Raw genomic sequence first — 12,903 nt, forward strand, 5'->3', positions numbered from 1 at the left:
TTATTTATTTTATGTTTTCATGTACATAAAAGTAAAATAACATATCTGAAGAACAGCTATCATAATTAAGTAATCAGCTGCTGAGTTACCAAAAGATGACAGAAACTGTCTGCTACCCAGCTCTTAAGACTCTGTGCCAAGAAAACCCGGCAGTGGCGTTAATAATTGTACTTCTGTGTGCATCCAAATGATGCCTCAGGTTTTAGCGTTTATATTTTTCGGATTCTCTGTAGACAAAACAATTCCTTTCCTTTCCTAGCCTGGGACCAAGGACAACCACCCAAATCTCAGGGCCAAGAGCATAAATGTGGCCCGAGGAGAGAAAAACAAGAAGGATGGGGCTTCATGATCTAAAGCTGTAAATGGACAATTAACTCCAATATGGTAATGGACCAGAACTTATAAAAGTGAGAGACCTCGTGATCAGTCATCCATTTTGTGACCGTTTTGGGTTCATCTGGGGTGTAGCCCAGGCTGGGCTCTTGTACTGCCCAAGGTGTATCCATTGAGGCCTTCCAATAAATACCTACTTTATTCTTTAACTCCATCTAGTCCCTGTTCTAGGTCAGCCTTCACAAGGCATCAGTTTTGGTGACCCAGCACTCCCAGAAGGGGGCCCCAGCTGCTGTCCAGGAGTTATCAGAGCCCAAGAACCCTCAGACCTGACACAGATGCATGAGTAGATAAAGGGGAATTCTGTTTGCTACATAAGTTAGGGGGGAAATACTCTATTGTGAATAGCAACAAAGTTTAAGTGGGGGAAGCAAACAAAAGCAAATTTCAGGATTTTCTTTTCCAAATAAATGTGATTTTATGTGTGTAACTCAACATGAAAATAACCTACTTTTGTTCAAGAAAAAGCAAAACTAAAGACAAGGCTGCAGTTGATGAAGCAGAAAAAAATAAATCAGACACAATAAACAAAACAGCCCAAACTCTATACACTTGTGGAAGGTGAACTAATTCAACTGGATGAACATAAGAGTGTTTTGCTTCAGATAGTCCATTCTAGGCACTTGATGATAATTTCTCATTTAATTCCAGAGCTCTAACATCTCCATTAGCTTTGGCATTTTCTATAAGCACCTGCAGAGAAAAATAAAGAACGACTTGAGAATTTAAGATTTTTCTGTTATTGTCTTAATGGCAATCTGAAATGTACTTTTAAAATTCCTGTTAAACAGTTTCGCTAAAAGATCATCTAACCCATAATCCCCAGATAGGAAGTACTCAACATTATACATCAACTTGCTTAAAAGATCCAAACTCTGCGCTACAGTGAATGTAATCACTTCCAGTGCTCTGTAAAAGCATCACTGATTACTTTGACAAGTAGTTACCTGCTGGCAATTAAACAAGCAGACCTATTTTCCTGCTGACACACACTAGTCCCCTGCTTTGTATAAATCTTACCTTTATATAAATCTCCATTTGCCAAACTCAAGTGTTCTCTGCAGCTGCTTTAAAAAAACTGCCACATCCTTTTCCCTCCCCCAGTTAAATTCACGCTTCCCTGATTTATTTTCCACACATCATATTTGGATCTTTTCTATTAGGGACCTTAAAAAGAGGTCCCACAGTAACCTAATGTTCATAAGCTTCTGGCACATCTCTTGTAACCCAATGACATTATACATACTGAAAAGGAAACCATTAAGCAGAACCAAGCAAATCTCCAGCCATTATTATAATCTCATCAGCACGGACTCTGCAGAAGCAAGTGCAAGGAGATCACACTAGGATCTTCTGAACTCATTAAATCTAGCTTTTTTAATCTGTGTCTATGCATGTCTGTGTATGGATTTTTGTCTACACCTTTTTATATGTACCTCCAGATCTACTTTGTATTGGATTCAACATTTCACCAGGGAACAGCTGATAATATGGGCAAAAGACTTCATCACCAGTCTTCATTGAGTCATTCAGAGTGCATTCAGATTTTGAGGAGAAAAGTAGTTCTCATTATAAGCCAAAATGAATGACACCCCACTTGCACTACATCAAAGAGTTGCATGGATTTGTGAGTTTGATCAAATACATTAGTGAAGTACTGCCAACAGAAACTAATGCAGCATCTACTATGTACTGAAAATAATCTACCATCACACACAAGCCTTTAAGAGAGAGTACAGAGATTCTACTGCTCAGATCTTTTGGGCCAGGGACATGACATGTTCCAGCCAGGCTAGAGGGAATTAACATTATTATTCCTAAAATTTTAATTAAATGGTCCTCATGTCTACTGAAGAATCACCATTAAAACTGTTCCAAGTTTGGACTGGAGACCTTACTATTTATTTTTCATTACTGCATGGATGAATGGAAGATATTCAAACAAACTGGTGTTGATTTCAAAAACTGTAGTACATTTGCACCTCTAGAGCAACATCTTCCTAGCCTTCTTCTATCCCACTTCCCAGTTGCAAGTATAATACCAAACGTAAACAGACAGAAGTTCTGTATAAGGTGGATTGTCTTACATCTATTAATTCACAATCATCTTTGGCATACAGATGTTGCAGGAGGTACCAGCGTGCCACTGACACTATGGTTTCTGGATTGGCTGGTTGGTAAACAATTCTCTCCAACATTCGCCGAGTTTCCCTGGAAACATAATCAAAACATAATCCAAATCAAATTCTACTGAACAGGCCCCATGTAACACAACAGAGCAAGCAACAATGGCCAGAAGCAATATACGGGAAAGGCCTTATTGCAGTTCCTGCAAACAGAGACAAGATATGAAAGTGCAGAAGAGAAGGTAATTGGAATAGAGACAAAGTGACTATTTTAGACACAAAGTCTAAAATTCTGTTTGGCTGATACTACCTTCCAACAGCAACAACAAAAACACCTAACAAAGAGATTTTCAAATTCACAGCGCCATTGGAAATCTGGTAAAAATTGGCAACTACATGTAGGGATGTCATATTCATTCAGTGGTGCTCCATCACCTTTTTTTTTTTTTCCCACAAATAATGGAAGATTTGGTTGCTTCCCACATCATAACCCTTTCTCCCATCTCCATTTTGTTTGCCACACTATTTAAAGAATTAATTTCCACTTGCAAGTTTGTTTAAGTTCTTGAACTTAGATCTGCAGATAATGACCACTTGTATTTTTAGACAAGATATTTCACTGACAACTTAACAGATCATGCATACCTTGCTCCCATTTTGCGATTATATTGTAGCAGGGCTTGAAGCAGAGCTGCCAAAGGGGAAGGTGAAAGTTTCAAAGCTTCAGTCGTTGCCTCCTGAACCAAGGATGGCCAGTGTTCATTTGAGACATTACCCTATTATAAAAGTTAAGAAAAAAATAAAGAGAGAGTAATAAAAAAAGAAATTTTAAAAAATAAAAAGAAGAAAAATCAGTGGAAAAATTACTTTATTGTAGTATATTTGCATCTCTCTAGAAAGCACGTTTTATTCAAGCTGTTCTGAGAAGGCAGGTTAGAAAGACACTTGTTTAAAAAATACTCCAGACTAACAGTGGTTAGAAGTGCCTAGAAAAGTCATATTAACTTATTTAGGATCAGCCTTGCCAGTATTCCCCTGTGCTAATTTGTGCGCATAGTCTTTCTGTTTTTTCATATAAATTTTACTAGCGCTTCAGAAACCCTTGCAAATCTTCGTGCCACATATAAAACTATTCAAGAATGTAAAATTTATCCCCAGAAGTGACATAATTTTTTATCAGAAGTCAAAACCAACTTCTAGACTGTAATCACCTACCAGAGCAACTATTCAGCAAAGACATATATCTTAAGAATATAAGCAAAGCAAAGGAAGAAAAACTGGCTTTAGAAAAACCTTATTATCCCCATTGTGTCTGGATAGCATTCAAATCAGTGTACTTGAAAGGGTGACCAAATCTTTACTTGGAAGATAACTGGGAGACAAGCAATTTTCAAATACAGACCTTTCTTGGACCTAAGCAAGTTTTTCACCAGGCTTTTATACATTTCATTAAACCAGCGCAGAAATGCCAAAAAAATATCCACCTACAGCTTCTTTGCTCGCTTAAAATGTTGAGATGAGATAATCAAATTCATACTAATATCATCTTTAAACAAAGTCCTGTTTATTCTTAGGCAATTCAGGCCAGCCCTTGAAGAAATAGTATTAATCAATTTAGGCAGTAACTGGAGACCTCTGAAAGCATTTAGGAGCAATAAGAAACAAAGCAGACCAGTAAAAACTGACAGAATTACAGCAGGAAAAATATTGTCACTTGACAAATTCTGACTTTGGAGGACAACTCTCTTCTCCAAAAAGGAGAAGAGTTTTGCAGCTTTATCCTCAGTAAATCTGAGTGTCTTTTCTTACACAAGATCTCAGGATAAATGGGGATTGCTTTGCCTGATTTTGATTACCACTGGGTCATTCAATAATTTGTGAAAAAGCATTTGCTAAGATCACAGCAGTATCTACATTTTACAGCAGAATTTAAATTCTGGTAGTGCACTTCAAGTTTCTAGAGTGATGCAGCTTGAAGATAATAAACACTTGCCAAGATCCTGAGATATGTTTACCTTGCCCCCCCAGTGCAAGGAATAGAGTAATTTTCTTTATTCCACAAGTTACAATTCCCTTAGATTGTTCTTAGGCTTCAGTGCAAGGCATCATATCTGGAAATCACCATACAGCATAAAAATATTTGAAACATGACTGACTGACTTCTCCAGGCACCAATGAACAAAAAGAATCTGTTGAGGCAGTTTTCTGAACAAGACAGACATTTGAGGGGTAGGTCAATTTGGTGATCAAACTAAAACTGCTATGGACAAGCCTCACTGAGCAAGTGAGCCTCTTAGGCACAAAGTGGCTCTATGTGATTATTATGTTGCAACCTGTCTTACAAAGACATGCTCTACGAATACTCCACTGCCCCTTGGTGTCTCATTTTATTCCCTAGCTGTCATTCATAAAACGTAACAGGGGTATAATTTAATGACTACAGAAGCCTTCTATTCCACCATCTTCTGTGAAATCATGCAGTAATGTTATGCTGGTTATCCTACCATGCAGATTTCCAGTGCGAGCATAGCTAGCCTGAGCAGACTGGATAACTTCCCGTTCCAGCTGCCCTGCTGTGATGCCAACTGCAGACTCTTTCTGTAACACATCTCTGCTCCAGTCATCATTCTCTGAGACTGATATATTTTCGCCAGCCACTGAAAATAAACATCCAACAAAATCAGTTATGGAGCCACCAAAACACACATCCATTAGGTAATACCATTTAGTCCAATTTATAAGAGTATTACAGCATAATATTAGCTGACACCATGCACCCAGTCCTTATTCCAACAACACACTGTGCATTGCCCTGCAGAAAAATTAGTCTGCTGCAGAGCTGGCAGTACACCTCACTACAGTAAATTATTCTGAGAGCTCCCTAGTCTACTCACAGACTTTTTTTGATAGGTTGTCTCAGCTGCTGCCAGCTCTGCCAGCACAAGATGTCCTGGATTTCCTCATGAAGAGAAGGAAAAAGATTATATCTTCTCTGTCTTTAATTCCGTAGTCATCACACATTTTTTGAAGCAGATGCAGCCATATTTGCAAATCCTTGCCATGTACATGATATGCATGAAGATGTGCAAGCCATATTTAAAAATATTGTTTGCTGAATCACCAAGTAAACAAAGTAATTCCCTTGTTTTTGAGCAAAGGCCTCTAGACTTTTCCTAGCTAAGGACTGCAGAGTGTCAGAGGAGGCAAAAATTATTAATGCTTTCTGGTCATAGAAGTTACTCCCAATTACAAAGAGCAACACACTGGGAAGTACTAATTAGCACTAGTGAGACATTGCATTCTTGACATCAGGCTGCAGGTCTGGTGTTTAGAGTAAAACATTCATCCATGTGAAGGGAAAAAAGCTTCCCTCAGACTCAGCTCTTTGCAGCTGAAGATGTCTAGCACACTAGAAGTAAAGAAGAGAACCCCTGCAAAGGCACAAAGACAGCTTTGCCAGGTCTACTTTTCTCTATTTTCCTGACAAGTCACAGCAAAAAAAGCAGAACAGCCATCAGAGCAGAAGTTCAGTGGCACCCTTAAATCCCACATAACAATTTAGACAAAAACCAAAAACTTAATCAGAAAGAAAAGTTAATGGCCTCTCTAATGGGGAAAAACTGTAAGGCCTCACAATGGATAAATCAAACTCACAGGAAGTCCAGAGACAGAAAACATAAAAACATACATTAATCCACTAGAAGAAAATGTAGCAGCCAAGTTTTTCAGAATGCTATCTAAGCCCTTGAAGACTAAAAAGATCTTCCTCACAGGTATCTTACCTGTGGCCTGGATTAAAAAGACTAAAACAAATCATCCCCTCCCACTCCCCACATTACATGCACTCATTTCACTTATTCTCCCTGCTTGTAAGGAAGATGACTTGGCTATGCAAGGGACACTTACAGGATGTACACAAACCCTAACTTAACTTAAAAATGTTATTAAAAAAGGGGATACGATAGGATCTTGCAAGTTCCCTATTTTGCAAATTCAACCTGAATGAGTTCTATATTCTGAAAGATGAAGTCTCACAAATCACAGAAAAATGCATCAAAAAAGCATTTTCCCCAGAAATAATGCTCCTAGTGTTTCTGTAGAGAAGGGCATCTGCAGCCTTCTAAGAAGCAAGATCATGATCTGTAAAGCAGCCTTGCACTGATCTTCTAAGAGTGAAAACAACTCCAATGAATCTTACCACAAGCAGGGTTTTATTTTATCAACACGCAGAGGAGCATCATAAATCCTTCAGCTACATAAAGGACTCTAAAAGTTCATGTAATTTTTTTAAACAATGTGCTACTTACATTGGTAAAGACAGATAATAACTGTAAACAAAAAAGCAGCTGTTAGAAAATGAACATATTTGGTGTTGCATCACCAAAAGGATCTTATGGTATGTGTGAGACTTCTCAGACTGACTCACAGAAGCAGCATATGAAGAGAGATTTAGCACTTTTGTGTCAACTAAAAATGATTACTCATCATGCCATGGAAGGGAATTAGTGAACAATGTTACTGAGAGTGATTCTCTGCAGTCAAATTACACAAAAGTACAGTGACACCTGAAGTCAGGACATTATGGAGAAAGAGACATATTCAGCTTTTCAGACCCTTAAATAAGAAATTGTGTATTGCTACAACAGGAAACCCTTTACCTCCATTTATTTTTATGAAGTTATGAAGTATTTCATTGGTTTCTGCTCACACGTCAAATCACAGATACCTAAAGACATTTATCTCGAACTTTTAATTCTCCTGCCTCCATGTCTGCTTAGCAGTCCTTAATATGGTCCTTAATAGGTCTTACTAGCAGTCCTTAATATTCCAACTTTTATAGAGGTTAACATGATATTTCAACTTTGGAACAAATAGAATTTAAGCTGTTTTTTCTGTCACTGACTGTCAGCAGATAAGCAGAATCAAGCAGTGAAACGAATGCTCACTCCCTTACAGCAGGTGTGAGAGTGGCACACCAGTCAGGGAAAAGATTGACACTTACTTGCCAGGCTGCAGCTGAGGATGAACTGGACATGACTGTCTTGCGAAGTTCCTCCAGGATGTTGTCTGGAAGTTCTTTGTGAGACTGCAACAGCTGCTTACACTGAATTTGTCTCAAAAGCAAAAACAGAGCTGGGTGCTCAGGGCAGCTTTTTAAACCCTAAAACCAAACCAATCAGAATGATCATTCTCCAATATCAAGGACACTAAGATTTTCCATTCTGCTCTTTATAGAAAACAACATTGAAAGCTTTCTCAGGGTGCTTGAAACACAGCATTTTTCTCCTCCACTGCACAAAGGAGTATTTCAGGACTGAACCATAAAAACATAAAATATTTTTACTGTCCTCAAAATACATTTGAAGTCTAAGCTTAATTTTACATTTTACATTTACATTTTATATTTCCTACTCTTACTGGTTTCTGAAAGACAGCTGTCACTTGGTTTGACAATTATTAAAAATTTTGGGCCTATTAACATAGGCAAAAACCTGTCTTGGGGCTAAAAAGGACCCTGATTATGCTTCAAGAAATTTTAGTTCTCCCAAATAAGACACTTTATTTTCACTGGAACAAAAGGACTTTACTAAACATTTCCTATTCAGAAACAGCAGGCATCCATAGAGTATTTCTTTGAACCAACACAAAAAAGAAAAGACAGAAAACTAGCTACGTGTTGCTTTACTCTGCTCAGGTGAAACATGTGAAGTTTTCGCAAACCTCACTGCATGTTATTTTCTGTGCTGAAATCTCAATATTCCAAGAAGTATAACAAACCAGATTTGTGTTAACAAACAGCATTTGTATTTTTCACATATTTTTTAACAAAGTATGTTGCCTGTGAATCCTTCACTGATAGACAGCAGTGTCTGACTCCCCACTCCCAGTTACACTGCTTTCTGAGGATTTTGGGGTCTGAAACTACCACTGAAGGTTTGTGGTACTAAGGAATGCTATTCTTTTTTCTACACTAATTGCAGACCCTGACTGTCCTCTCCCCAGGCTATTTAATCAAACAAAAATCAGCATAATACAAGCAAAATCCACCACAACCTTCCCCCCTGCCAAACTGGGAGAAGGACAGATCTTGTAGGTCTCAAAATCTCTGATCATTGTTAATATAAGGCAGGTCAGTAGACAAGTTGGCCAGAAAAGGAAAACACCTCACCAAGCAAACAAAGAGGAAAGAAAGTACTTCCTCCTGAAAACCAGCCTGTTCAATCAATCTGCTTGTGTGGTTTAGGTTTTTTGTTGTTTGTTGTTGGTGGTTTTTTTTTTAACTTCCATCCACTTTAATTAAATATACCAAAAGCAAGGATCACATTTGCATGTGATTAGTAATTTGCCTTAATGAAAATCATGGATGTGTGCTTTTTTGCTTATCTTTTGTCAAGTCTTCTGCTTATGAACCTCCTGAATGCTGTTAACAGCCCAGCTCCCTTCCATAGCTGTGTTGCAGCAAGACCTCTCTTTTTTAATAATTGAACTTGTAGCATCCACTTGGAGCTCTGAAACAAAGTACCAATACAATCCAGAAGAAATCGAAGTCCCATGGATGTCTCCTATTCTGACTTCTTGCCCTGAATTCTGGTAATGTTTTGCTTAATTCTAGGCGGGAAGAACAGACTTCAGCTTTATCATGACACATACACTACTTGTTTCAACTATTAACATAGTTCTGGTGCTGCAAACAATATATTGGGGAGGGGAGGATATGCCAACCATCAGTTCAGTTGGTCAGAGCATGCTGTTAACACCGCCAGAGTTGAAGGTTTGATTCCCATACAGGCCATTCACTTCGGAGCTGGACTTGATGATCTGATCTTTGTGGGTCCCTTTCAACTCAGAATACTCAGTGATTCTGTGAAATATTATATTTTGTATCTCTGATGGAACAGACAGTTGTTAATTCAAACATTACCTTACTATATAATGCACAAAAATAATGGCTCCTGTCAATTCTACCACAATCTGCCAGTGTGACCCCATCATACCTTGTTACAAAGAGCTTCAGCTTCTGACAGTTTACCAGTCTCCCCTAGACTGGTAATAGCTTGACACAGACACCAGTCTTCAAGAGTACGGACATAATTATGTGGAAGATTACTTTCTCCAGCTGTAAAGACAGACAATACACCTAAACAGATTAGTATTTATGCTGTAGTACAATACCATGGTCACAGGCTCTAGATCTGGTAAGGGAGAATTTTTATGAGTTTTAATGTGACATGGCTCCCTTTATCAGTAGGAACATTGAAAGATGGCAAAATCAAAAGCAAGAGGGGAAATAAGCATACACCATTTGAGTTAATCGTTTGAGATCAATCAAACATGGAATTTTAATTCCAGTTTTCAAAACACTATGGGCATTCAGCAGGAATGAGCACCTATTGGAAGAGTTACAGAACTCAAAATTACTTTAGCCTTTTCCTGCTCCAATGTAATACATCCACAACCTTCATGAGTATAGGCATCAGAGTTCAGAAATACTATTTCACAAAACTGTTTGAAGCTTTGGAGGGGAAAGCAAGCTGCCATTAAATATCTAAACCCATCTATATATCAGAATTTAATGGGTTTTTTGTGTAAAATACAATTACAGCTATTGTGTAATTAACACTATTGAGTACTCCTCAGCCTATTTGCAAGTTCAGAACAGCATTGCAAGCTTAGATAATTCCAATTTTATTTTGCTTTTTTTAAGCAGGAAACTCATATAGCTTACTTTTGGCTGAAACTGTAGACACAAGTGTCATCTCTAGGCCTGTTCGTTTCGGTTCAGTGTTGTTTAGACAGACAACAGTGTTTTCAGCATGACAGGCTGCCATTAGCACTGCCCAAGCAACAGGATTATCTAGAAAAGAATGGTAAAAGGGAACTCATGCCCATTCTAAACATGCTGGTAGTTCACTTAGAATGGGATTTATCAGAGAAAGCATAAAAGCATACCTATCAATGGAACCATACACTGTAAATAAGATACCAAAAATAAGAGAAGTAATTGAGTTTAAACCAAGGAAGGTGATAACTACTTGCTTCTAACTAGTAAGACACATCAGATTATAAAATGAAGATGCTGTTCTTAAAGCCAGCTAATGTATTTTTCACAGATATCTTCAGTGTGCTAACCTGAAGCTGCCAATTTATTTTTCACTACACAGATTAATCTTGGCTTTCACTGAGGAGTTGTAACAAAACACAAAGTGGCAGACTCAGTCTGTTCTGCCCACCAGCATGAAAGTTATAGCAATAGGTGCCTACTTCCACTGTCAGCTTCACCTTTAAATAGCGCTGTGAAGAACACCTACTACTGTAAGAGCAATCTCTGTCCTGAATTGGACAGAGCTTGGTTAAAGATTTTATTTATTTAAATTTTCATCCATAAAATAATTATTTTTGCTGGCAAAATGAAACAAAGCTTGAAGATCTAACAAAGTAAAATGTAAAGTATACTGCTTTTAAACAGCAGTCATACACTCATATTTCCTGTAGGAAAGTAATTGACATTTTGAACTTGCAAGCCAGCCCTGTGCATCAGAACAAAATTACTCTAGAAGAAGCAATGTTTTAGTATTTCACTATCAAGTACAAATTAGCAACTAAAAACCCCACCAGGCTTGCACTTCATATGCTATAGGAAGAAGACTATTTAGTAATACAACCATAGAGTACTCTGTAGTTCATAAACCACACATTTTAACAGAACCTTTCTAATAAAAAATCTCAAGGGAGATGAATAATTCTCTTCTGTCTGGTGCTGCATACTGAGGGAACATATGTTTTTCAATTTATCTAGTATACTAAATAATACTTATGTCTTTTCCTGTTGAGTGATTAAGAAATTACTCATGGTTTAGAACAAGCCTTAAAACTCAGTGATATTTTTCTTATTGTCTGGCTTAATTCCCATACCACTAAATTTGGAAGAAAAGTGACAATTTCCACTCTAAGCATCTTCCCCAAAAGACACATGGATAACCCTAAACAACAAATCAACCCAGCAAAAGCAGATTTTATTTTAATCCAGTAATTTTTGCTTCTGATGGATAAAAAGACAAACAATCACTACTGTGTTTGAGAACAGGAGTAACCTGGACAGACATGGATGGCCTTCTGAATATTTTTCAGAGGATTGTTTTTCTTATCTTCTAACATGTGACATCCTGCTACCAACTGATTAACTGCGATATTCAGCAGGACTTCCTATAAAAAGAACACAAGAGTGTAAGTGATCAGACAGAAGTAATTTTAGGACTGTTTATGGAATTACAAAATCTGCATTTTAAGATAGTCAAACCTTTCCACAGTTTACATCAAGTGTATGTGCAACACTTCCTGCCACAGCTCCTCCCTGCAAGATTAAAAAAACAAACAATTGATTTAATTACATGGCTAATTAATTTTATGCAAAATACAATGCCAAAATAATTTTATCTTTGTTATTCACAAGTACAAAATTTGCACAATGAGTCAATGTCCTTGCTTATGGCATGATCTTTTTATTAAAAAATTAGCAAAAGACATTCTAGACTAGAGTTTATCTATATGATTGATTTCTAATTTCAGCCCCATATTGAAAAGCGTTTCTTTTCAGGTGCTATTTCTGTTTATATAATTAGCATAAATTAAGACAAGAAGCATTTATTTGAAGGAAAACTAATAATAAGCAGAAAAGTGGCAAGGAAACACTGCCTAATGTGAAAAGTGAAGATGACTACATTAACCAAATTAAAGACAGGTTAATCTTAATATAAATATTTATTTAAATATATACATCTATATAAAACTAAATGGAAGAAATTATACATAATTATACATAGTATAGCCCTTTGTTGTTAGCATAATTCTAGCAGATCACTCCTCTAAGTTTGCTTCAAGAATGGTTACCTCATGGAAGATCCAAATAATGGTATATAAATTCAGTATGTAGCTGTGCACTGCTTTGAATGTAAGCCATACATTTTCCTTTTAACTGGGGCAAGTCCACACACTGAAGGGTGGGGTTTTTTCAGGTAAGAAACGACACAGACTACTTGGAATGTAAACAGCACATGTGTATTACACTTACTTACTTTAGGCTTTTTTGATGCATACAGTGGAACTAGTCGAGACAGAAGAGACCAAAGGGCAGGATTATCAGGGTAACTAGGGAAAGAAAAGGGTATTAAACTCTCTGGTTTAGATATGCACCTGGTCTTCCAGAACTCAGTAGGCACTTGCTATAAATACAAATAGAGCTTTTTCTATTAAGAATACAATGCAGTGTATTAAAAGATAGACATGGGTAAAAACAAACAACACAACATTGGAATTATACTGCTAGCTAAAGAAATAAAATGTACAGCATGCATATAAATATTCATAGGAAGAAAAAAAACTTTAG

At 37.2% G+C, this 12,903-nt stretch overlaps 1 protein-coding gene across 4 annotated transcripts in view; it reads right to left on the minus strand.

The window, feature by feature from the left end:
* Window positions 1-235: 235 nt before the first annotated feature.
* Window positions 236-12,903, minus strand: part of SKIC3 (SKI3 subunit of superkiller complex) — a 46,512-nt gene continuing 33,844 nt past the window's right edge. For all 4 annotated transcript variants that reach the window (XM_054283351.1, XM_054283350.1, XM_054283352.1 and 1 more), the window contains exons 32-41: window positions 12,593-12,665; window positions 11,818-11,871; window positions 11,612-11,723; window positions 10,246-10,374; window positions 9,515-9,636; window positions 7,522-7,680; window positions 5,024-5,176; window positions 3,165-3,295; window positions 2,481-2,604; window positions 236-1,086 (exon numbers count right to left, since the gene is read on the minus strand). In XM_054283351.1, coding sequence (XP_054139326.1) covers window positions 1,009-1,086; window positions 2,481-2,604; window positions 3,165-3,295; window positions 5,024-5,176; window positions 7,522-7,680; window positions 9,515-9,636; window positions 10,246-10,374; window positions 11,612-11,723; window positions 11,818-11,871; window positions 12,593-12,665 — 1,135 coding nt within the window. In that variant the 3' untranslated portion in view covers window positions 236-1,008. The remainder of the gene's footprint in view (window positions 1,087-2,480; window positions 2,605-3,164; window positions 3,296-5,023; window positions 5,177-7,521; window positions 7,681-9,514; window positions 9,637-10,245; window positions 10,375-11,611; window positions 11,724-11,817; window positions 11,872-12,592; window positions 12,666-12,903) is intronic.

The sequence above is a fragment of the Melozone crissalis genome, unplaced genomic scaffold (assembly GCF_028551555.1).
Source record: "Melozone crissalis strain CALT ecotype California unplaced genomic scaffold, PUWL_Pcris_2 ptg000036l_1, whole genome shotgun sequence".
In the NCBI taxonomy this organism is placed as follows: domain Eukaryota; kingdom Metazoa; phylum Chordata; class Aves; order Passeriformes; family Passerellidae; genus Melozone; species Melozone crissalis.